This window comes from Artemia franciscana, chromosome 3 (assembly GCF_032884065.1).
Source record: "Artemia franciscana chromosome 3, ASM3288406v1, whole genome shotgun sequence".
Classification (NCBI taxonomy): Eukaryota; Metazoa; Arthropoda; class Branchiopoda; order Anostraca; family Artemiidae; genus Artemia; species Artemia franciscana.
The window spans coordinates 609,260-636,103 of record NC_088865.1 but is presented as its reverse complement, the minus strand read 5'-3'; the positions used below and the strand labels follow the sequence as shown (position 1 = coordinate 636,103).

At 37.3% G+C, this 26,844-nt stretch overlaps 1 protein-coding gene across 1 annotated transcript in view; it reads left to right on the top strand.

Moving 5' to 3' along the window:
- Positions 1-72: 72 nt before the first annotated feature.
- LOC136024716 (rho GTPase-activating protein 26-like) overlaps positions 73-26,844 on the top strand; it is a gene marked incomplete in the record, with an annotated part of 88,451 nt that continues 61,679 nt past the window's right edge. The window contains 4 exon segments of the mRNA XM_065700132.1: positions 73-433; positions 12,203-12,360; positions 20,541-20,708; positions 24,337-24,447. Coding sequence (XP_065556204.1) covers positions 280-433; positions 12,203-12,360; positions 20,541-20,708; positions 24,337-24,447 — 591 coding nt within the window.

Sequence of the window (26,844 nt, the reverse complement as noted above, 5' to 3'; positions counted from 1 at the left end):
AATTATGGTCGTTTTTGGAAAAATTATCTGTGTAGATGTCAGAAAAATCACTACTTTATCAGATAGAAAATTTTACTAGTATGTTTAAAAAAAAGTTTTGTTAGAAAGTTGGTGTTCGTTCAATTTTATTGTAAAATCGTATACAACTAAAGATACATTTACCTTGAGCATAAACCTGATCGATCGTTTTTGCTGGTAATTGTCGAAAATATATGAAAAATGCCAACTGATTCTGTTAGTTAAAGAGTAAGGAATTCCTAATGGCAGTTGAAGACTGACATGGTTTTACATCCATTGGAATATACTGAATGTCTGACAGACAGCCCCCATTTTAGAGAAAATCTTAAAGATCATGAGAGGGAATTGGATCGAACAAATGCTTCTATCAAACAGATCATTAAACAAATAAAGGAGTTGCACTCTGCTGCTGTTAGTAAGTGTTACTCTTGGTTACTTTTATAAATTTATGGTTTCATTTTTTGATTACTATAGTTCTATAATTTTTCTAACTATAAACAGCCTAGCTGTAGCTTAGCCTAATTCTATAATTTTCATTCCATGCCTCTTTTCATTAAATTAACTTAGAATTTAGCCTAGTTGTAAACAAGTGGTATTGACAGCATCAAGCAAAAGGGAAATTCATATATAATATATATTTCTTATTTGACCATTAGGAGAGGGAGTTAAGGTAAAGTATAGTAGTTTTCAGAACTTTACTGTTTCCTTCTGAGGGGGCAAGACACTAAATCTGTACTGGCTATAGCTCTAATAGGCTAATATGTAAAGGCTAAAAGAAATAGCCTATTAAAACAATGAAAATATATATTATGCAGCAGAACAAGTCGTTTCAAAAAACGGTCAGCAAGCTCCACCCCCAGCATTGGGAGCGATGGAGCACTAGATGCACAGCCAGACGAAAGACATGTAAATAGTAGTTTAGTGTCATTTAACAGTGTATTATATAGTAGTTCCATATCAGCTCAAGAATATTCATCGGAATGCAGTTTTGAAACTGCCAAATCTGACACTAGCTGCGTTCTTTCTGTTGAATCGGAATACAACTTGCCAGATTCTTATTCAACTGACGCAGCATCTAGCGAAGCAGACAAAAGTCCGTCATCCAACGACAACGTGCTAGTTCCAGCGGGCTCAGGAAGAAGAAGAAGCAGACAGAAACAAGTGATGAAAGTGTTGTCAACAAACATTGACTCCTTGCCAAACAAGCTAAATGAGCTAAAAGTGTTGCTGGCTCACGAAGATATAGACGTTGTGTGCTTAAGTGAAATTTGCCCAAAAAACTCTCAAAATAGACTGGAGGATAGCCATATTCAGATACCAGGATACACAGTCATTTCGAATCTGGACAGACCCAATGTGAGGAGAGGAGTTGCCATATACATCAAGTCAGCCTTGAAGGTAAATAACATTGACCTTTTTACAAGTGCCAATTATTTTTGGGTAGAGTCTATCCTGGTTGAATTGACAGTAGGGTCTGAAAAGTTTAGAATTGGCGTGATTTACCGTAGCCCTTCCTCCCCCAGCTCCGAAGAATCATTTCAGTATGTGGCAAATATTATAAATGAAATGACAATATGTAACCCCAAAAATGTCATCATCACAGGAGACTTTAACATGCCGGACACCAGGTGGGTCGATGGTTTAGGCTTTACTCTTCAAAACAACTATACCAATCCAACTCTTGAAGCCCTTGCTGATAACCTGCTGGTCCAGACAGTTGAGTTCCCTACCAGACATAGAGATCATCAAACTCCATCTCTCCTTGATCTCGTTCTGTCAAACAACCCCGAAAAAATTATGTCAACAGCAAACTTACCCCCCCTTGGAGCAAGCGACCATCTTTGTATCCTGAGTGCAATAACCTTGAATCAGATACCAACCAACAAAATCAAACAAACGTTTGTTGATTACAAGAAAATACGCCAGGACCTACAAGAGATTGAATGGGAAAACTCCTTGCAACAAGACACTGAAGCATCCTGGGAGCTTTTCATGGACATACTACTGAGTCTTGAGTTGAAGCATACAAAAACTTACTTCTCAGAACGTCCCAGAACCCTTCCGTATATGTCACCACAGCTAAAAAAAAGTCATTGATAAGAAAAAGAAAGCTTGGAAAAAGTATAAAAATTGTGAGAGTGCAGCCCATCTAGAGCAGTACAAAAAGGCCAGGAATAAACTGAGAAATGCAACCAGAAAAGCAACCATAAGATATGAGGAGTCGATAGCACTAGAGGCAAAAACCAATCCAAAAAAGTTTTGGAGATATGTCACTTCAAACAACCCAAGCCGCAGGTCGATCCATCATTTTACCTCCAGCGATGGAACCAAAATAACCGACCCATTGGTAATGGCAGATACCCTCAATCAATGCTTCTCGTCAAATTTCTCTAAAGACCCTGGATGCCCCCCACCGGATATGCCAACCACCCACATCAAACACCCTATGCCACCGATCCAGTTCACAGCTTGTGATACTTACAAGCGCCTAAAAACTTTGGACCCATCCAAGGCAAATGGACCCGATGGCATCCATCCTAGGTTGCTGAAGGAGACCGCAGCTGAAATAGCGGAACCCCTGACAAGAATATTCCAGATGTCAATAGCTTCCAAAACTATTCCCTCTGACCGGAAAACAGCAAATGTCATGCCAGTTTTCAAAAAAGGACAGAAAGATAAACCACAGAATTACAGACCCATCAGCCTGACTTCTGTCCCATCAAAAGTCATGGAAGGCGTCTTAAATGATGCAATCGTTGCACATCTGGAAACTAACAGCCTGTTATACGATGGACAACATGGTTTCAGGAAGGGTCGCTCTGTGGAGACAAACCTAATTCAATCATATGACATAATCACCAAGATGATTGAGGAAGGCCTTCCAGTTGACGTACTCTTGCTGGACCAAGCCAAAGCTTTCGAGAAGGTAGTACACTCGTACCTGGAAAGGAAACTAGAGTTCTATCAACTCCACCAAGATGTAAGGGAATGGATTATCCAGTTTCTCAAGGATAGAATACAGAGGGTGATGATGTATGATGAGGAGGGGAATCAAATCATGTCAAACCCAACTCCAGTGCTCAGCGGAGTTCCGCAAGGAACTAAACTGGGACCTACCCTCTTCAACATGTTCATCAATGACTCAGCCCAGTCAGTGCAAAATGACCTTAAACTGTTTGCAGACGACTCGAAATTGTTTGGCCCAGTCGCAAACAACCAACAGTGCGCAGCTCTGCAGGCAGATCTGCACACCCTCAACAACTGGTCCTCTTCCTGGTCCCTCGAGTTTAATGCTGAAAAGTGCAAAGTCCTACATCTTGGCCCTAAGAACCCAGGAATGACATATACAATGACAGATCGTACTGGGAAGCTCATAACTTTGGAAACTGTCACCGAAGAAAGAGACCTTGGGGTCATTGTTGATGACAAAATGAAATTCCATAGTCACAGCAAATACCTAGCTGCAAAAGGCAACAGGTCCCTTGGTCTCATCAGACGTAATATCACCAGTAGATCTCCCAGGACAATCAGGAAGCTATATACAGGACTGGTCAGACCGCAACTTGAGTACGGAGTCTCTCTTGCCGTTCCCCACTATGTCGTGGACAAGATGATCCTTGAGAGCGTTCAGCGGAGGGCTACAAAACTACCAACCAAATGTAAGAACCTCTCGTACCCTGAACGCCTCAAGAAACTCAAGCTCCCAACCCTGACGTACAGGAGGAAACGCGGAGATGCAATCCTGACCCACAAGCTGCTGGAGAATGGTGTCACACCAGGGCTTTTTAATAAGTCGCTCTCTAGCCACACCCGGGGCCACACCAAGAAGCTCCAGCAACAAAGAAGCTCACGGAGAGAACGTTCCAACTTCTTCTCAACTCGTGCTGTTCCACTGTGGAATTCCCTTAGTGAAGAAACAGTTCAGTCCAAAACTGTTGACAACTTCAAAAAAGCAATTGACCGAGACTGGGCAGCGATGGAGTGGAAACTACACTGGGAGGCCAGTGGATCTACTCAACGGAACTAGACAACGCACTTCCACCTCCATCACTCAACCGGCGAATCTACAGGATGTTCACCCAACCTTATTCGCCGGCCAGTGCGATTTAAGGTAATTTTAAGGTAGAATATTGTTAGGCTAGCTTATTCACTTTTTCATGTTTCTTATTAGTATCTGCTTTTAAAAATCATTTTAAATAGTAGCCTAGCCAACTTTAGTAAATTGACCTAGTACACACAGTTCCAGACAAAACTAGATCACATCAAGTTAAGATTACAGTAAACATATGTAAATTACATAAATATAGGCCTAACAATGATATTCTTACTTAATAATACATAGTATGCTCCTATTTATCATGTTTTCATATGTCCTTCCAATATTATCCACAATTTTGAATCATTGTGTAATATATTTATCTCAATTCTTTTTATCTGATATCTGAATTCTTTTGCAATAAGATGATGCTAAAGCTATGGATATAAATACCTGTTAACAAAGAAATATGGTAAATCAAGCAATAAGAATAACAGAAAAATATATTATTGAGGACTAGCCACTAATTGACACCATTGTGAAGGAAGAGAATAGGCTGTATTTTAGAGGTAGTGACCATTATAGAGCATCTAGAAAGAGTGTTGATTAGAAAATGTTATGATACTGTTATTTTGTTATTATTTGTGTCTCCTTCTGAAGAGCCACCACACTCTCACTTTATACTTTCAGAAATAGGTCTAGGGTAAAGGCCTAATCAAAATAGTTGTCCTCAAGAGATGTTTTTAACTCTATTTCTGCTGTTTACTTATCATTAGACCTACTTTTTCCTGTTTAGATTTAATTTAGTTCTAAGAACCTAAATACACCTCCCAGAATCCACTGTAGTCTTGGAATTTAAAGTTGGTTTTGAGATTTACTCATATCCCTGAAAATGTTGTCAAAGTTTACACCAAGAAAAGTAAGATTTTTAGATGTAAAACTCTATGAAACTTCAGATAATGTTTGTATCCTCTTTGGGATTATAAATAATAATAATAAATTCTTACTTCTGTATATTCAGAAAATTTATGTTCATTAGACTGTCAAAGCTGCTTCCAGTTTGTTACATCCAATTCCCCCCCCCCCTTAATGCCCAGATATAGTCCTAGGTTCATTACCCAATTTTGTAAGTTTTGTTTCGTTTTTGTTTTTTTCTAGCTTATATTCTATAAATGTTTGGTTTTTAGAAGGGAAAACTCTCAAAAAACTAGATATTTTTGGTTTATGAATTAGAATGTTCTGGCAATATATACATGTATATTTGTTATATATATAACAAATATATAGTTATTTGTCTTAATTATTTATCAAAAATCCATTCATTCCTTTATAGCATTTACTTTCATTAGCTTACAATGTTTTGCATAAATGACTGTTACAAAAGTTTTCTAAGAAACTTCTACTCTGTAAAAAAACAAGTTTATCACTCAGGTTTGACAAAATAAATTCTTCAAAATAGTAAAGTATCCTTTGATTATCTATCTAAAGGGTGCCATTAGTGCATTTTTTCTCTGCTTTTTTAACTATTGAAAATTGCAGTTGTTAAAAAAAACCTTCTCCAGGAAGAGAGAGAGAGAGAGATAGGTTTATTTAAACAACATTGTAGCTAACTGCTAATTTGCGTTGCTTCACTATGCTAAATAACACACTAACACAAAAAAAAAAGAAAATATCACTCAGCTTTGTTTAGCAAATCCATAAAAAAAAGGTACAAATGAATTTGCGTGGCGGTTCGTGTGTGAAGCTACTGGAACCAGTTTATATTGGTGACGCGTATGGTTGTTGGGCGGTGCAGTAGGTGGTAAGATGTCTTGATGCTGGGGTTTAGAGAGAAGAAACTTCCCAAATCTCAGGATAATCTGCTCGTATCTTTGGGCCAACATGGGGAGGTCGAGTTTAACAAGCGCTTCACCATAAGATAGTTGTCGATCGCCAATAATAATGAACATGGCTCGCTTTTGCACCAACTCAAGTTCTTGGATGAGGTATACAGTACGCAGTGCTGCAGGCCCCCATAGTGGGCTTGCATATTCCAGGACTGGACGGACGTATGTAAGATAAGCTAGCAATAGGCACTGGACATCACAGCCAAATCTATGCATTGTACTTAAAGACTGCAGACATGCATTTGCGTTTTTAACAACATTTTCAATGTGCAAGCTGAAAGAACAATCACTTGAAAAAGTAACTCCCAAAATCTTTATTGAGTCAACAATCAGAAACGGAACATACGGTTGGCTGAAAGTGCACTTCAATGGATTAAAGCATAAGACCTTTGACTTATTATGTGACCTCCAACAGGGTTGATTCCTGAGATTTTTATTTACCCAACTCATCTACTTTCCAAAATTGTAAAAATACCATCATCTATAATTTTAGTGGTTACCTAATTTAAACAAAAATAGATTTTTTTTTTCAAATTTAAGCCAGATTTTCAATCAGTCATTAAGGACTTAGAGTAATTTACTACCTTTTGGAAATTACTTTCTTTGCTGCTTAATTAAACCTGTTCTCCATTGTCTCTTTTTTACTTATTTAGCTGTTATCATGTCTTATATTGCCTTTTTTTCCTTGTAATGTATTTTGAGCTGTAGTTAAGTTTTGAGTTTTTTTTTTTTAAGTCCTCTTTTCTAGTTATCAGTTGTTTCTATTATTCTTAATGTTTTTTACTTGGATGTTTGTCAGTAAAGTTTCTATCTTAATCATAGCAATAAAATTACGTTTTAACTATGATAGACTGATGTATATAGGGCTAAAACAGGAAGCAAAGCATACACATTCAAATTTACTTGAGAAAACTAGTTAACTGATCCATATTCACAATTAGTAGCAGGTTGAGTGCTGGCTTATTATAAAACTAAAATGTTATATAGCAAGCCACAGAAATGAAATAGAAAAAGGAATTATGCACCCCTTAAAACTAAAGTAAATAAAAGAAATACTTACTGGTTGGTAAAAACATAGTTGTGCTGAAATAAAGATAGTTTTGCTTTTAGCCAACCTACTAAAGTTCAAAATTGCCATTGCAAAGTGTATAGTCTGAGATTTTGAAAATCAGGATTTTTGAATTAAAAATATATTATCTAATTGTTAACTGCCCAAAATTAAGGGTCATCAGTGTACCAAACAGAGCTACCTCAGTATTACAGTAAACACTTGGCAGAAAATGACATATTGAAGAAGAATTTAAGCTCAACCATTTATTGGTAATTTTCAAAATAAATATTGCCACCTAACATTTTTCTTTGTCTTGACATGCCATCTTGAATTATTATTGATTGTTTCAAAGAAGAGATTAATGAAATTCTTGGACTAAAAAACACACTTCAACAAACTAGTGAATCATATGAATAGCCAAAAAAGGGCCCATTTCAGACTAGATTGCTGTTAATCATATTGTCTGAAATAATGTTCATTTTATCAATGCTGTGATACAAATTTAATCACAGTGTGACAAAAGTTCCACTAGTAGAAAATTTGGTTGCTGCTTCTGCAAAGCAGCAATCTTACCTTAAAAACAGAGTAAGGAATGGAGCTAGGAACTTTCAACATCCTCTTAGGTCCTTATACAGCATTTATATTGATTTGTGTAAGTTTCATTTACTTAGCCTAGCAAACTTACCAGTTCATGAAAGCTTCGAAACTATAATTTCTTTATAGGTAGTTTATTTCTCTAAACTACCTGTTTTTCTTATTTCTTTGAACAAATAATTTGGGACTAGAATCAGCTTAGGGAATAGATCTTTTCTTGTTTTTGCATTTTTAAACACATCATTTCTATGATTTTTTTTTCATGTTTGAAATAAATGTAAGTTCCAATAATTTGAAAGTATCTAATCTTATTTCACTGTAAAAAATGTACCACAGCCAAAAATTTATGATGATCTGATTCTCCTGAAAAATTGTGGACTATAAGCCTCTACAGGATTAAGAATGTAATTACATTTGTAATTACATAGTAAGGTAAATAAAAAATCACTAGAGGTAATGTGTATCTGGGGAGCTTATGGTTATACAAATTCCAAATAACATCTGAATTTCAGTTGAATTTATAGTTAAGCCAGAAGAGGGGAAAAATGCCCATTCCTGCCTGGTCCATGCCTGTAATGTCAAGTGCAAAATCACAATGGGTACACAAGTTATCAAAATAGTATACATTTCTCAGGTATTTTATATTTCAAGAAAGGCTCTTAGGGGATTGATTTCAAATTCTCAGGGAACATTTGTAAATGTAGAATCTCGACTTTAGGGGGGGGGGGGGAGGGCACTGAAAAAATTTGTTTGCAATCCATCTAAATTACTTAGTATGATGATAATTTTTAGACTGAGAGATACTGTTAACAAATTTTTAAAAGAAGAATATTATGTTTTTGGGAAGGGTAGAGGATGTGTTGACCAGATTTTCACTCTTAGATTAATAATTAACAAGTGCCTGAGTCATCAAACACCTTTAGCCCTCATTTTTGTAGATTATGAACAAGCGTTCAATATAGCTGATAAAAGAGCCTTAGTGAAGGTCTTATCCTTGTATAGTATACCAGACAAACAATTAAAGTGATTAGTGATATTTACAAGAATAGCATTGCTGCAGTTAAGGTAGGAAATGAAATTAGTAGCTGGTTTCATATTAAATCAGGATTAAGCAGAGTTGTATTCTACCCCCAATTATGTGGATCATTTTGATGGACATTGTCTTAGGGAGCACATGAAATGCAATGTGAGAATATGGAATCAAATGGTAAAGAAAAACTTTCCTGAACTTACATTATAGTGATTTAAGTATCCTAGCTGAAAATGTGAGCAAAATGAATGAACTTTAAGAAGTTTTGCAAGTTCAGGGTGCTAGATTAGGTTTGAAAATTAAAGTTAAGAAGACTAAGTCACTAAGGCTAGGAATAAGTGAAGATGAAAATGTGACATTGGGCAACAAAAAGATTGATGAGGTGGATAGCTTCACTTACCTTGGTAGCATTAGTAAAGAGGTGGGAGCAGTGAGTATGTTAATAGTAGAATAATCTAAGCTCAGGGTGTTCTTTCACAGTTGAAAAATTTTGAAGAATAGAAAGATAAGTCTGCAAACCAAGATTAGAATATTGGAAGCTAAAGTGATAACAGTGGTCAAATATGGTTTTGAAGCATGGGCGCTCTGAAAAATGGAAGAAGATTTGCTACATGTTTTCCAGAGAAATTGCCTATGGTTTATTACCCAACTAACTGACTGTATTTCAAACAGTAGGTCATATGAAATCTGTGGTTCAATCCTGCTTTCTAGGGCTACAATGAGAGAAAGGTTGAGATGGCTAGGGCACGTTCTGCAGACGAAGGACGACAGATTGCCAAATTTGTCCTATTTGGCCAACTGTCAACTGTTCAAGGCTAAACAAAAGGCAGTTTGTCTGTGGTTGGGCTGGGAGTATGTCACAAAGGAAATTTTAAGGGGAATGGGAACTCCCTGGGAAGGTGTAAAGAGGGAGTCTTTGAATAGATTAAGATGGAGGATGAGCATGCGTAGCTGTGTTGGCCTCTGGCGGTTTGGTGCTGCAGTAGGTTGTTGTTAGTAGTATTAGTAGGTTGTAAGGTTAGATATAACATACTGAAGATTATGAATGTGATTTTTGAAAAACAGGAAGCACCTAGTGATTTTGGGAAACTCTAATAAACTCCTTCATAAAAAGGTTGATAAGAGTGAGTGAGGTAATTACAGAGGCATTAGCCTGGTTTCTGTAGGAAAAAATTTATTTAGCATGATGATACTTTTTAGACTAAGAGATGCTATTGATGACGTTTTAAGAGAAGGATAATTCGGTTTTAGGAAGGGTAGAGGATGTGCTTTGACCAAATTTTCACTCTTAGATTAATAATTGAGAAGTCTCCTGGTCATAAAACCCCTTTCGTCCCAGTTTTTAGATTATGAGCAAGCATTTGATTCAGCTGGTAAAACAACTTTAGTAAGTTCCTATCCTTGTAGGGTCTGTCAGCTTTAGTGAAATTCGTATCCTGGTATGGTATACAATTAGTGTGATTAGTAATATGTATGAGAATAACATTGCTGGGTTCAATGTAGGAAATGGTGTTAGGTGTTTTGTGATTAGTGCTATTTACGATAATAGCACTGCTGCAATTAAGATTGGAAATGAGGTAGTAGCTGGTTTCATATTCAATCAGGAGTTAAGCAGGATTGCGTTCTATCCCCATTTATATGGATCATTTTGATGGACTCCATCCTAAGGAGCATAGTGAAGGCATTGGGAGAGCACAGACTCAAATGGGGAAGTAAAACTCTCCTGGACTTAGACTATGCTGACAATTCATGCATCCTAGATAAAAATGTTAGCAAAAAGACTGAACTTTTAAAGGTTATGCAAGTTCAGGGTTTAAGAATAGGTTTAAAAATTAATGTAAGAAGACTAAGTTGCTTAGATTAGGAATAAGTGAAGGTGAAGAGATAATGTTGGGTAACAAGAAGATCAATCAAGTAAACAGCTTCACTTACTTAGGTAACATTATTAGTAAAGATAGTGGATGAGGTGAAGATGTTCAAAGTAGAATAGCCAAGGCTCAGGGTGTTTTTTTCATAGTTTAAAAAGTTTGGAAGAATAGGAAAATAAGTCTGCAAACTAAGATTAGAGTATTGGAAGCTACAGTGATGGCAGTGGTCAAGTATGGTTCTGAAGCATGGGTGCTCCTAAAAACAAAGGAAGATTTGCTTGAAGTTTTCCCCAGAAATTGCATATGGATTGTTTTGGGTACTTGACTGACTTATCATGCCTCAAATAGTAAGCTGTATAAAAAGATGCTTCAATCCCGCCCTCCTGGGCTATAATGATAGAAAGGATGCGATGGCAAGGACACGTTCTGCTGATGAGGGGTGACAGATGGGCAAAGATTGTCCTTGTTGGCCAAGCGAAAAGGAGGTAATCCGGGAATGGGTGGGAGGGTGTCACAAGGACAGAATGTAGGAAAATGGGAACTTTATAGGAGAGTGTAAAAAGAAAGGATTTGAATAGATTAGGAAGGAGGAGGAGCATGTGTAGTTCAGTTTGTCCTCTGGTGGCTTGGTGCTGCAGTGAGTTGTAAGTAGTAGCAGTAGTAGTAGAACTTATGTCCCCTTGCTTTCTAAAGACCAGAAAATAATTTGCACTTTGTTGAAAATAATCTGTATTTTGTGCTATGTGTTTTTATTTCTTATAAGATCAAAAAAAGAAAAAAATCACGATCATTACTAAGATTTCTGACAAAAACAAGTGAATTTGAATTGACAGTTTAATATATATATACTGATATTCATTCGTGAAAATTTTGGATTGATTAAAGTTAAAAAAAAAAGAGAGATCACTTTCAAAGTGTATTTTGTTTTCAGCAATTTGCAAATGATGTTCTGATCTTTAGAAGGCCTGAGGGCATCAGCCCTATTCCTTTTAGTTCCTCCTCATTTTGAATCTGACTTGGTCATTTATTTTCGGCTGAGGAGGCTTAGCTCCTGATCATAGCAAGCGAAGTGGAGGTCTTCAGTCTCTACTTGTGAGGACTGAAGGCACGACTGATTGTAGAAAGGCAACAAAAGCCACCAAAACTAGCGTTTTGCATGTCTGTAAACAAGGTGTGTGTATTCGTAAAAGAAAATCCTTGTGCACTGGAAAATGAGCTGAACAAGTCCACTTGGCAAAATGGGCCTCTGGCCCTGATATACAGATCTACTGACCAGGCATACCTGGGTCTCTGGATTCCAATAATTACTATTGGAAGCAGAAGGAGGTAACATCAGTTTATTCCCATAAGATAAAATAATGTTTATTTTCAAAAGGCTATCAGGTTTTCAAGGCCATCAAAGCTTGATAAGCTTTGAACAAGCTGTAGTTGAGTCAAATTCACTTCATATGTCAAACCAAAACAAATCAGGAACAACCAAGACTGTCCAAAAGTTACTATTCCCCTCATGAGGGGTTAAGGCCCAAACAGGTGGAGAAAAGTCTGCTAAAAGTCTGCTTTTTTGCTGGTCACTTTTTTATTATTTCTTATTAATATTTGATATTTGCCTTTTTTTTCAGAGATGTCTTGTGTTGGCCATTTCTCATAAATTTCTCTTTTTTACCATTTCGTATATATTTTCTATATATAATTCTTTTGAAATACTTGTTTTCTTTTTAGTTTACTCAAAATGTCATAGGAATTTAGGATCAAGCTTACAAAACTTTCAGTTTGAATGTATTGGGACTACACTAACTGATGATGAGCAGATTATATCTTCGTCTTTAAAAGAATTTTCAAAGCTCATCAATCTAATTGAAGATGAGAGGGATCGTTTGGTAAGACTTCCTTTTTTAGTTTTTTTTTCTGCTTTTATTTTCTTTTTACTGCTTCCTCAGGAAATAGGCTATAAAGCTCTTTGGTAAAGATAAAGTTTATTTGTAATTTTAATCTAAAGAACATAAGTTAGAGGATGGAAATTCAAGAAATTTTCGCTGTCTCTGCTTACTTTTATCTTAGACCTCAGATCCTTCTGTGTCTCCGGAGGCACCCAGGACATCGACGAAGAGATGCCATTTGTCCCTCGAATGGGCTGCTGCCATAACGTCTACCCAATGGGGTTGCATGGACGTATTCGCCTTGAGAAGGTCCCTCTGGTATATTCGGCTTAGAATGTTCTTTGGTTTTCCCCTTCGCCGCGTTCCCCTTGGTTGCCATTGGAGGATAAATTTTGATGTTTGGTCTTCTTTCATTCGGGCAACATGTCCCTAGTATTTCCGTCTTCGGGTCCTGATCATGTTGATGACTAGTGGTTGCCCAGTAATTTGGCCTAGTGTCTGGTTTGAAACGTGTTGTGTCCAGTGTTTGTTCAGAACTCTTTGCAGACAATTGTTCCCAAAGACTTGTAGTTTCTTCTTTTGCTACTGATATAACTTCCAGCGCTTGCTTCCATAAAACATAACTGGGACGACATTGCTGTTGAAGACTCAAAGTTTTAGCTGGTTTGAGAATTTCTGCGAGCAACAAAAATGTTTAAGCCTGGTAAACGAGCCATTAGTCTTTCCGATACAAGAATGGATCTCTTTGTCTATTGGTCTTTTTTTCTACTGTGTTTCCCAAATATTTAAACTGAACAATCTGTTCTACATCCTCGTTGCCGCATTTTATGTTGAGAATGTGTCTCGTGACAGCTATACCTTTAGTTTTTGATGTATTTATCTTGAGGCCAAACAGTAGTGCATTTTCTCTCACAACATCCAAGAACTGTTGGAGTTTCTGCTTGTCTGATTCGAGGAGACTAATGTCGTCTGCGGAGTCTATCTGCAGTCCTCTTTTTGTTCCTGATTGAAACTCTGTAAGTTGTGTGTCTGCGGAGGATGTAACCTATCACCAGTATGAAAAAAAGGGGAGAGGACACATCCTTGCTCTACTCCAGAGATGATCCTGAAATATCTTGATTGGCCTTCAGTAATCTGTACGCAACACTCCGTGCTCTCGTACAGGGCCATAATTAATCTTACGAGTTTGTCACAGAAACCATAATATTTGAGGATTTTCCAGACTGTATCTTGATGGATAGAATCGAATGCTTTCTCGAAGTCTATGAAAAATAGTTTTAGTATATGTCTGCACTCATTCATAATGCAAAAATGAAGTCTGCACAGGAGCGCTTTGGGTGGAAATCATGTTCATCGTTGCTCAAATACTTGTCGATCCTTTACTGGGTACAGTGCAGAATTATGAGGGCAAGAAGCTTTCCCGAAATAGAGAGTAAACTGATTCCTCTTCAGTTGTTGCACAGCATGACATGGACCTCTTTTGGACATTTTCACAAAGGCACTGAGCATCCACTCTTTCCGGACAACCTCAGCGTCCTACGTTGTGCTAAACAGTAGAATCCAGGTTTTGACACAGAATCTAACAGACATCTTTAGGATTTCAGCGGAAGTTCTATCGTTTCCTGGAGCTCTTCTGTTCTTCAGCTTCTTTGGTGCTTAAATTATCTCAGTTTCTGTAGGAAGATTGGTGTCAATTTCAAGAATAAGCAAAGGAGTCTCCATTATATTGGGGGGATTGATTGATTCTGGACGGTTTAAGACGCTTTCGAAATGGTTGGCTGAGACTTTGTCTATCTCTTTGTCTCCTGTGACTATCCTTCCATTTTTGTCCTTGATAGGAACTTCCGCTTTTCGCCATTTACCGATCATCTTGCTAGTGATCATGTAGAACATCTTGGAATGCTATGCAGGAAAGTCCTTTTGTCAGATCTCGCACTTTTCTTTACGAGCTTGTCGTTTTCCTTATGCGCCTGCAGCTTCATCACTGCATCGCTCTGGAACCCTGCTGAAACTAAATGTTATTTCAGAGTTTTACTTCCAGGGATCAAGTTCCAAGTCTTCTCGGATATCAACTGGTCTGTTTTTGTCTTTTTATGTCTAATTACTTTCTTTGTAACATCATTGAAAGTGTTGCTGATGCTACTTCATATAGTGTCCACGTCTCCCCCTCATTTACCAAGATGACTTAGAGCCTCAAGCCTGCTGTGGAGACTCAAAAAGAATATCCTCCTGACTTCTGGTTCAGCAAGTTCATCAGAGTCATATAGGCTCATCAAGGAGTCCGTCTTCTGTTTCGGGGCCTTTAGTTTGAGTACAACCTGAGTAATTCAGAGACTTTGGTCTGAGCCATCCTCAGCTCCTCTGAGTGTCCTTACGTCTTGGAGACTTGATTGCAATTTCTTGTTTATAAGAAAGGGGTCGATCTGGTTTCTTGTTATGCCGTCAAGAGAGGTCCAAGTGTGCTTGTGGATATTCTTGTGACGAAACTGTGTTCCACCAATTAGGAGACCGCTTTTGGAAACGAAGTCTATAAGTACGGCATCATTTTCATTTCGGTTGCCAAGACCATGTGGGTCAAGTACTTCTGGGCCATGGGCTCTATCGTTGCCTACTTCGGCGGTGAAGTTTCGAGCAAATATAACCATGTAATGCCACGGTATATCCTTTGAGACTGAGTTAAGAGTGTCATAAAAATGCTCTTTAACCACCTCTTCAGCATCATTTGCCAGTGCATAACAGGCAATTACAGTCACTTTATTGTGGTGTCCCTGGAACCCCGCAATGATTACTCTATCATTGGCAGGAGTCCAGCTGATGAGAGATTTTGCCGCCATTCGGGACATTAACATTTCTACTCCAGCTTTCCGTTTCTTTTTGGGTCCACTGTAGATTATTGATTGGCCACTATCAAGTGTTTCTTTGCTGAAACCGGTCCATCTCACTTCTAACAGTGTCACTATATCAAGATTATAGGCAACTACTTCTTGTGGGACCTGCTCTGTTTTGGCGAGCTGCCACATTGTCCGTACATTCCAAAAATCAAATCTAAGCGGCCAGTTCGATTCCATAAAATAAGTCGGGCGTCATTCCTTCTTGTTGTCATCTGAAGGGTTTTATTCTTGATGTTTCACTTGCTGAGTTGATTTTAACAGGAGAGGGACCCTGACAGGAGACAGGAGAGCCTAACCCTCATCCTTTTTCCTGGCTTGAGACTGGCTGCACTTTTGTACAGGCAGAGCTTCTCTACTGCGTGAACCTTATTTTTGACCAATAGACTTAGTTTTTTTGCTCAGTGTAGAACACACGCTAGGTCATATATGGTCAATTTATGAAAATTTTGGGAAACAAGTTAAACCATGTGAAGACCTAAAATTCAAAGTTAGACGTGTTCTTTGAAATCCCTCCCCCTCCTTGGGACCAAAGTTGAAAGTTAAGGGGTCAGTCTGAAATGGTGGCCTCTTGTCTGTTTGGAAAAAAAAATGTTAAAAACACGAAAATGACAAGATTTCCAACTATATTAGACAAGCATGAATACTTTTTTCATTGGAAATTGTAGACAGAAAGGTTGTATATTAGTACCACCCATTATTCCCGCCCATTAACTGATCCTTCAATTCCTCCCGTGATCTGTGGTGCTGGAATTCAATGATTAGCATCTTATCGATCGAACTACCTTAGTTGTATCAACTTGCAATAGGAAATATAAATTATCAGTGATTTTGTATAGAAAAACCTGTAGGGCATTCATTTCCCAAATTTTTATTTCTCCTGCATAGAAATAGCAGAATTTCTTCTTTTTTCTTTACAGAGCGCATTATCAAACAAATATTCAGCACTGCCTCAGGTAATTTATTTGGTCACTTTTTAAAATTTGTAAAACTTCAAAACAGTAAAATCATCAACAAATTTTCATCGATTCGAAAAATTCAATATCAATGCTGTTTATCATTGCTAGGAATAAGATTGGGGATCGAAGGTCCCCCTGGAATATACCTTTGTAAATTAATGGATCAAAAGTTTACGAAAGAAAGATACATTATTCTAATTCAATAGGAAACAGCTTTAATTTCACTTAAAAGTTTTTTCTGCAAATATTTTGCAGTTCATCAAATCAAAAATTCGTAAGTCCACTGCTGTAAAATTAAGCCAGGTACTTGGTATTCAAGTTTCTGAATTGCCCAAGGTCAACATTGGGAATTATCTTCGTTTTCAGCCGCCTTGTTAAAAAACTTATATATAATTTTTTTAAAATGGGAGAAAGCGTAATGGATCAGACACTATCAAAATTTAGTTCCACCTTTTTTTTTCTAAGTTGTTGGAAACCAAGTATTTAACAGTTTGGGAACTTACCTGTTCCCAAAGTTCCTAGAGGCAATTTCATTAAAAATTGAGGACAAAGGTTCTGAAAGAATTTTGGCAAAAACAAAGGTATTAAGCTTATCACACTAATTCGTCGTGTTGACTTTGGTGATTTCATTAGAAATTTCAGTTTTAGAGGGAAATATCCAGTTGTTTTACTATTTAAACAAGTTGTGCGTTTTAAAATTCAAAATGTAGATACGTAAATTTAAACATAAGGCCACCAGTCAGTGACCGTTAATACTAGAACTCTTCCGTCATTTCAACAGGTTCTTCATTTAAGTATATCTAAGTTTTCTCTTTGGTTGAAAGAGTCTTGTTTCGCTAGCCGCATTCACTATTCTCTCTATCACATTTTGGGCTTTCTGAGTGGTGTCTACTGATAATACATAGTCTGCATATATTCAATGTCAGGTACAGTTTCTTTTTGTGCTGAGGTGGCAACACCATCATATTCCTTTAATTTTATAATTTACGACGCTTCTTGACTACTGTGGTCCCTGCGTCGGCCCTGCAGTGCATTCCTGCAGCGTGATTCGATCTCTGGGTCCCGTATTACCAAGCTAAGGTCAAATCCACTGCGCCACCACAGGACACATATTCCTTTAATTATTAACTCTATAATATATTTGAAAAGAATGCGTGATGTCAGCCTTTCTTGCTTGACGTTCTACTCTATTTTAAAGCTCCATTAACTAACCATATATTTGTACGCTACATATGGTATTCTCATAGTATGTTCTCAGTAGATATGTTTTGTTGGGACATCATCTTCGAGGCTATTTGCCACAGCATTGACCGCAAAATCTAGTCAAATGCAGTGAGAAAGACTGCATAACTCCGTTTCAATCCGTGAATGAAACGATGGGACATCATCTTCGAGACTATTTGCCACAGGAATGACCGCAAAATCTAGTCAAATGCAGTGAGAAAGACTGCATAACTTCGTTTCAATCCGTGAATGAAACGATGGGACATCATCTTCGAGGCTATTTGGCACAGGAATGACCGCAAAATCTAGTCAAATGCAGTGAGAAATACTGCATAACTCCGTTTCAATCCGTGAATGAAACGATGGGACATCATCTTCGAGGCTATTTGCCAGAGGAATGACCGCAAAATCTAGTCAAATGCAGTGAGAAATACTGCACAACTCCGTTTCAATCCGTGAATGAAACGATGGGACATCATCTTCGAGGCTATTTGCCACAGGAATGACCGCAAAATCTAGTCAAATGCAGTGAGAAAGACTGCATAACTTCGTTTCAATCCGTGAATGAAACGATGGGACATCATCTTCGAGGCTATTTGCCACAGGAATGACCGCAAAATCTAGTCAAATGCAGTGAGAAAGACTGCATAACTTCGTTTCAATCCGTGAATGAAACGATGGGACATCATCTTCGAGGCTATTTGCCAGAGGAATGACCGCAAAATCTAGTCAAATGCAGTGAGAAATACTGCACAACTCCGTTTCAATCCGTGAATGAAACGATGGGACATCATCTTCGAGGCTATTTGCCAGAGGAATGACCGCAAAATCTAGTCAAATGCAGTGAGAAAGACTGCATAACTTCGTTTCAATCCGTGAATGAAACGTTGGTGAAGAAGAAGGCGCAGGACTAAGACATGGTCCACACATCCTTTTCCAGTGAAGAAACCTTCCTGATGCTCCTTGTCTGCTGATTCTTCTATATAATATGATAAAATTAAAGAACAAAATGTGCATGATTTTCAATCTAGTAACCCTTAGTATGCTATTAGTCTCCAATAATTTCAGTTCGTGTGGACCCATTGCACACATTACCTCGCAAAACACGCTAATTGGCTGTCAGTGGGTTCACATAAAATGATGTAGGTGGGGATTTCTAAGGATCCGATAAGCAAAACTAGCCTGTTTGTTGGAATATAATTTTTGCTTTTATTGTTTTCTATAGCATAGAGACTAAAAGTACATTCAGTTAGCCTATAAGCTTATTCATTTGTGTTTGAACTTGAAGACCTCGCATAGAATGGTGTAGATGAGGATTTCTAAGGAATTTATAAGCAAAACCAGCTCGTTTGTTGGAATACAATTTTTGCTCTGTCTGTTTTCTATTGCATAGAGACTAAAAGTGCCTTCAATGAGTCTATAAGCGTATTCAGTTTTGTATGGACTAGAACATCTCGCATTGAATGGTGTAGATGGGGATTCCTAAGGAATTTATACGCAAAACTAACTCCTTTGTCGAAATATAATTTTTGTTTTTTATTGTTTTTAATTGCATAGAGACTAAAAGTGCCTTCAATGAGTCTATAAGCGTATTCAGTTTTGTATGGACTAGAACATCTCGCATTGAATGGTGTAGATGGGGATTCCTAAGGAATTTATACGCAAAACTAACTCCTTTGTCGAAATATAATTTTTGTTTTTTATTGTTTTTAATTGCATAGAGACTAAAAGTGCCTTCAATGAGTCTATAAGCGTATTCAGTTTTGTATGGACTAGAACATCTCGTATTGAATGGTGTAGATGGGGATTCCTAAGGAATTTATACGCAAAACTAACTCCTTTGTCGAAATATAATTTTTGTTTTTTATTGTTTTTAATTGCATAGAGACTAAAAGTGCCTTCAATGAGTCTATAAGCGTATTCAGTTTTGTATGGACTAGAACATCTCGCATTGAATGGTGTAGATGGGGATTCCTAAGGAATTTATACGCAAAACTAACTCCTTTGTCGAAATATAATTTTTGTTTTTTATTGTTTTTAATTGCATAGAGACTAAAAGTGCCTTCAGTGAGCCTATAAGCTTATTCATTTGTGTGTGAACAAGAATATGTAGTGAATTACCACTATACTTCTTTCATGGTGACAGTGGTGACTGTAACCTAGGAAAGAATGAAACACGGCCCATAGTAAAAAAAAATTAAAAATTGCGATTAAAAAAAACGGCTAGTGAGAAAAAAAAATCTTATTTGTTACTGATTCCGAAATGGTGCATATTTGCTCTATTACTCTTAATAGTAAAATTTTATTTGGAAAACAAATTTATGGAGATTTTTTTAAGTAAGAGACGCTTATTTTCCAACTGGCGCGTAGAATTTTAACTCCAAAATTCCAGTATTTCTATTCGGCTGGAGAAGGGCGAGACTTTTTCATTTATAAGGTTTACAGAGCTTCTGAGGCCTGAAGGTGCATTACATTTTGACCTCAACTTCTTCTAGCCTCGCTGATAATAGATATCGACGAGTCTTGGAGTGGGGTAGGATACTTCCAAAAAAAGTTATTTTTAGGCCCGAAAATCTCGATGGCTTTATACAGATGTCATTTTATCGCTTTAGCGTCCTTTCAACTGTTATGGCGTTAAATTGTTATTAATTTTAATGTTTCGATGTAATTATAAAATGTCATTATAGTTTTAATGTAACTAAATACATGTCTGGCCTGTTTTATCGTTTTTTTTTTATATTTCATTAATTTATACGTCTATATGTGTCTTTAAGATTTTTTTTTTCGTGTTCTTGTTCTTGTATCATACCCCCAGTTTATCTAGTTGCATATTTGCAGCTGAAAATCAGAATTTTCCTTTTTTTCGTGATATCATTAATTTATCTTTGTATGTATCTAATCAGACAAAAATCTAAATTTTTCTTTTTTTCTTTTGTTTAGTACGATAACATTAATTTATCTGTGTATAAATCTCTTTAACAAAAATTCAGAATTTTATCTTTATATTCTTCTTCTTTTTCATTTTTTTTTTGTATTATATCATTAATTTTTCTGTGCAGCCTATTTACAGTACCCCTTTAACTAAAAATCAGAGTTCTCGTTTTTTTAGCTTGAGAAGACACTTGAACAATTTGTTGCACCTTTAGAGTCATTCCGAAAGAATCAAATCAATAAAGCCAAAGATGCAAAAAAAAGGTTTGAGAAACAATCGGTTAAGTTCAATGCCAGTCAAGAGAGAACATTGGGGCTGTCAACCAAGAAACAAGACTTCAAAGAGGTAAGTCAACCTCAAGGGGTTGGAATGTTTGCGGATTTTGTTGTGTGTTACTTTGCTCCTTTCCTTGTGTGCTCTGTCTCTCTCTGTTGTTTTGGCGCGTATTTCAAAAGATAGTAAGTCTAATTTTTTCGAATCACGCTGCAGGAATGCACTGCAGGGCCGACGCAGGGACCTTAGTAGTCAAGAAGCGTCGTTAATTCTTAAATAATAATAATATACCAATTAGCCTATGGAGAGCTGGATCACTCATCTGCAAGGATCGATTGCAGGTAACTCAACTTCATTGGACTGGGGTCCGTTCGTCTAGTTCTATTGAACCTTGGTACGACCAAGCCTGTTTAAAGAAACTTACTTCTCTGGTGATTATACTCATTTGATTGCTTTTATATCTTCTTGAGCGACCGAGTAGACGTACAGAAAAATTTTCTTTTAAGATAACTTGAAGATGTTGACTGGGACAAAGTCTGCACAAACGAGATCTACTGAATTTCAGGATTCTTACGTTCATTCGAAAAATGAAAGAAAACAAATTTTGAATTCCGTCGAGATGAATCAGACGGAAAATATAGTGACTCTGCATAAAGAATGTTCTCATACAAAAATGGCATGAGGTCGTGCTATCTCTCGCCGTAAATGAAATAAAAGCTTTTTTTATATACCAAGGGCATCAAAATAGAAAAGTTTTGCCCTCTTAACCCGTCTGTTCGTATCTGAAGACTGGATTTTCCAAGATTCTTCTTTTGATTACTACTACTACTAATGGCTCACTGCAGCACAGAGCCGCCTGAGGCCAACACAGTTACGCACGCTCCTCCTGCAACCTAATTTATTCAAGGCCTCCCTCTTTACAACCTCCCTGAAAGTTCCCGTATCCTTTAAATCTTTATTTATGACATCCTCACACCTCAGACGAGGACGACCTGCTTTCCGTGTAGCACCAGACGGTTGGTCAAAAAGGACAATCTTCGGCAATCTGTCATCCGCAGAACGTGGCCTAGCCATCTCAACCTTGTTTTAAAATTTAGGGCATTATCATATAATGCATCAATGTTGCATCATGACATTGACATGCATCATGTCAATGTTGCCACATCGAACCATGGAAATAAATAAATGAAACTGATTAGTTAAATTTGACAGCGTGTTTCGTCTGTAAAAATTCAAACGTTAAAGTATGTTGATTCCCAAAGACAACCAAACCTTCAGTAGGAAGCTATGTCTCCTTCAGCTATATATTTTCAAATCTATTTTTCTGATTTTTCATCCACGTTTCTAAACTGCACAACTGCTCATGGAGGGCTTTTAATTTAAACAATCACATCTTATTATCACTGTCCTCGGTACTTTTAAAATCAGATTAGCTGAATGGGTGACCACATTGTAACTAAATTCCTTTCATCTTTTAGTTTTCATCTAAGACCTTCAGCTTCCTATTGATTGTCAGCTTTCTAAACGAATTTACGGTCAAAATCAAGCAAGTGATGCGAGTTTTTGCCCTGAGTGACAAGTAGGTAATTGGGTACTGGGTACTGCTGTTGCTGGCTCATAGTTGGGTGATCTTTTAGTTTTTGGCTTGTATCTAAAGACCTTCAGCTTCCCATTGATTGTCAGCTTTGTAAATGGATTCGTGGGCAAAGTCGAGCATGTGATACAGAGTTTTTACCTCGAGCGACAAGCAGGCAAGCGAATACTGCTATTGCTGGCTCAGGGTTTGATGACTCTGTGTGCACAGAGTCGAATTGAAAGCACACATCAGGATAGGATAGAATTCATGTTAGAATTGAAATCAGGAAAAAAAGACTAATTAATTCCGAACTCGAAGGCTTACCAGGCTGAATACAAAATGAAATAAAAAACTATAGATTTTTTTGGATTTTCGTCGAATTCAATGACAGCTTAAAAGATGCGCCCCTGAACTTGCTGGTCCTCTCGCCTCTCTATATAGAAAATACTTTGGAGCGGGATCATTCCCGAAAGCCTGGAAAAGTGTTCATGTTGTTCCCGTTCCAAAGGCAGAGTCCGTCCTTACTAATGTTGTTCCCGTTCCAAAGGCAGAGTCCGTCCTTACTAATGTAGGATTGTATCTTCCAATAAGTCCGCTGTCCTGTGTAAGTAAAGTTTATGAAAGCGTCATTAATATGACCCTTTATCAATACCTTGAGTCACATCTGTTGTTGACAGACACGCAATAGTTTTCTTAGAGAACGGCTACATTAGACTAGTTTGATTGCACAGTATCCAGATTGGGTTGAGCTCCTTTCTTAGGAGCACGATATTCGCCTTCTTTTTAAACTGAAAGCCTATGCCGACTATACCGGCAGGATGGCCGACTTTTGTGTGCTTGCTGACTTTTTTCGTCAACGATCATTGTAAGTTATCCTCGACGGCTTCATATCAAAAAAAATACTCAGTCTTATCGGGAGTACCCCGATAAAGAATTCTTCTAGGGGACAACTTTGGGAAGAAACGCTCACTCTGCTGAAAATATCAATTACAAAGGACAGAAATCCAAGCGAACTCCACAAGATGCTGCAGGCTGACCTGGAGAGAATTGAGATACGTGCCAGATGCGTGGCTTGTAAGTTTTAACGCATCGAAAACGAAAGAGCTCCTAATTTCTAAGGCGTGTAATATGAGGGCTCATCCTGGTTTCGTCTTTAAAGAAGAGGCAATGCGCAAATTGATACATTGTGCCTACTTGGAGTTAACTTCTCTTTGGATCTCTCATGGACTGGGCATCTCAGTAAAATGAGATCCTCTTGCTCCAAGAAGTTTGGAGTTATCCTAAGATGCAAAAGCCTCCTCCCTGATGAGTCTATTCTGCCACTTTCCATTTTGTGCATTAGACCTGTCCTGGAATATGTATGTCCTCTCGTCGCTGATGCACCAAAAAGCCACATCGCTCCAACAAATTCAACATCGAACAGTTCGTGCAGTAGCCTCTGGCAACATGAAAGCTATAACCCCACGATTGATCCAAGATCGCCTTGACGTGGTGTACATGTCCGTTTTCTATAAGTACATGTATAACCCCCCACCAGAGGATCTGTCAAAGCTCGTTCCTAATAAAGCGAAGCCCCTGCGGTCAACTCGACAAAGTACAGCTCGTCAGGACCACGTTGAGTAGGGCACTCCCTGCCAAGAATATCTGAAAACTAGTTTCGCCCGGGGCTCGGTTGCTAGATGGAATAGATAGCTGGCAGAGGTAATCCTTGAAAATCCTTCCCTTGACGTGTTCAAGAGAAGGTATAACAAATACCTCAGTGTTGGCAAATTAGGTAATCACCAGGACTAGTGGCATATCATCATCTGTGATGGAGCCGCGAAGTCTGTAATAAAAAAATGTTGTGCTTGAAAGTAGTGACAACCAAGCAAAAAAAAAAAACAAACTAGAAGATATGGTGTGTTGAACGAAGAAATAACCTGAAATGTTTGTTTTTTTTTTTTAATCTCAAGTGAATCTCAGAAATAAAACTGGCCATAATATTACGTAACTAGATTAGTTCTCAACTTTTGATATTGTAATTTGCATATCCGTTATAATTAGCAAAGAGTTGGATGGTTCGGGAAATGTTTTGAGATTTTATGTAATGAACCCTATCTAATATACTACTTATTTCTATTTCAGGCTGATGCACTACTGGAATTCGAGCAGAAAGCATTCGTACAAACCTCTTTGGAATACGTTTTTTGCCTACAAGAGGTACATGAGAGGAAAAAATTCGAATTTGTTGAAACGGTATGTTTGTTTTTGTTATAAAAAAAGGTGGCGCCCCTGAAACATTACTCCTTCACTCGACTCCCTTAACTCTCTTAACTCCCTTAACCCCCTTACGTCTATTTACTCCTTTAGCTATAAGACTTCACCAAAAGTAATATATTTGTGTGAAAGGCTGATTTTGAGGACAGTTTTTCAAGATGGTGGCTAGAATTACTGTGGGGGAGGGTCATATAATTATGACGCATTAATGTTGATCCATAAAGTCTGTTCCAACTTTTCCCCTATTTACTATTTTGTATAGGTTGACTTTTATTCAAGGTTACACCTTTAGTTTTTTCTTATTAGTTGCTAGCTTTCTCTCTTTTTCTTCTTTAGAAGACTCCTTGGCATCCATGACCTGATTTTGAGCCTAATTGAATGAGTAAATTAAATTGTTTTATTTTTATAAATTTATCATTTTATATATTATCAAAATTATCAATATATTATCATTTTATAAATTTATCAAAATTGTTTTATTTCAAGACTAATTATGTGCTTGTTCTCGTATTTTTGTTGAATTGTATTTCTTTTTTTGTTTTTGTTTTTTGTTTTTTTACAATATAAGCTACCAGTTTCTCAATGATAGTTTGGTTTTTGCCATGCCTCCGCATTTCCACACCTCCTCCAGGAGGGGATTTAAACCTAAAAATGAATAACAGGCTGTTTACTGTTGATATTAACATACCGAGGCATTTGGTGGGGGAGGGGGGTTGGGATGCAGTTAATTTACTCTATAGCCTAATCTATTAAGAAGTAGTCTTCTGAGTGTAGCGAGGTAAGAGTTATCTAAATATACTATTTTGCTCAGAAGAGGAGATAAACTAGACTGGGCCAATGTATAGTACAGAACAGAAATCAGATAAAAAAAAAAGAAATATATCATTCGATTCGCCAACACGAACTATAATTAACGAGTAACTCGGCTCAATAATAACCGAAACTCTAAAAAATGGAGTTTTGACACCAATAGATATATCAAAAGAATCGGCTTATGATGCTGATTTTAAATATACAAGTTTAATTAAGTATATTTTGGCCGATTAAAGGCTCTGAGCCTAAGAAAATTTGCCTGATTTTCGAAAAAAGGGGGAAACACCCCCTAAAAGGATTAGAATCTTAATGAAAATCACACCATCAGACTCAGAATATCAGAAAACTCTACTCTAGTGGTTTCAAGCTTTTATCTGCATATTCAAGATCATGGATGCTTGTTTATTTGTTGTTGTATTTTCCAGGGGTGATCGTATCGACCCAGTGGTCCTAGAATACCGTGAGAGGGCTCATTCGGACGTAAATTAAAAGTTCTAGTGCCCTTTTTAAGTGACCAAAAAGATTGGATGGCAGCCTGGCAACCTCCCCTGTCCCTTTTTTCCCCAAAGTCGTCGGATAAAAATTTTGAGATGGCCATTTTGCTTATCATAGTTGAAAGGCCCAATAACTATGCCTTTGGATATAACATGACCCCCTCAAAGCCCCATGGGAAAGGTTTTTAAGTCATAAAATTTGCCAATTTTTACTCATAGTATTTGTCATTGTGAAGTATATATACATTTTTGAATGGACGGGGGAAAATTTATTGTTAGGGGTTTTTTCATGGGGGAAGTTTCCAGGGAGTGAACTTGTCAGGGGAAATTATACACTGGGGGAGCTTGCCAGAATTTTATACAAAATTCTTTTTAAATGTCTTGCTTTCTCTTTTGCGTCTCAATTTTACGCGTGGAGTTGTTAAGGGTAATTGTCCGGAGTAAATTTTCATTGGGATAGAATTGCTTAAAGGATATTTCCGTAGGGAGGGAGATTTATTCGTGGAGGTGGTTTCAGATCTTCTGGAATTACTAAAAACGATCAGAAATTAAATTTAAAAAAGCAAGTTTTTTCAACTGAAAGTAAGGTGCAACATTAAAACCTAAAACGAACAAAATTATTACGTGTATGAAGAGGATTACCCCCTCCTCAACACCTCGCTATTTACGCTAGAGTTTGAATTTTGTCCCAGTTCTTTAATAACGACTCATGAAACACAAGGGTTGTTTAATTAGAACAATAGGAAGCTTTTTTAAAAGTACTAAAACATAGGAATTATCTCTATATATGGAATTAATTTGTGTGTTTATATAAAATAGATTTAAATACAGAATTTATTAGAATTTAGTCGACGTAAAATGCTCATCATCGTTAGTTTGGTTTTTATATGAAATTAGGCGAGCTTTTTTCGGTAGGTTCTTAAATAAAAGATTAAAAATATCATAATTGTTCTATTATTTTGTTTTATGTTGTCCTTTAATTTTTGACTCATCTAAATGGCAATATCACTTATGTGCCTGCGACAAATAGTCATTGACAAATAGCCGTTTAATGGCATAGCAAATATCG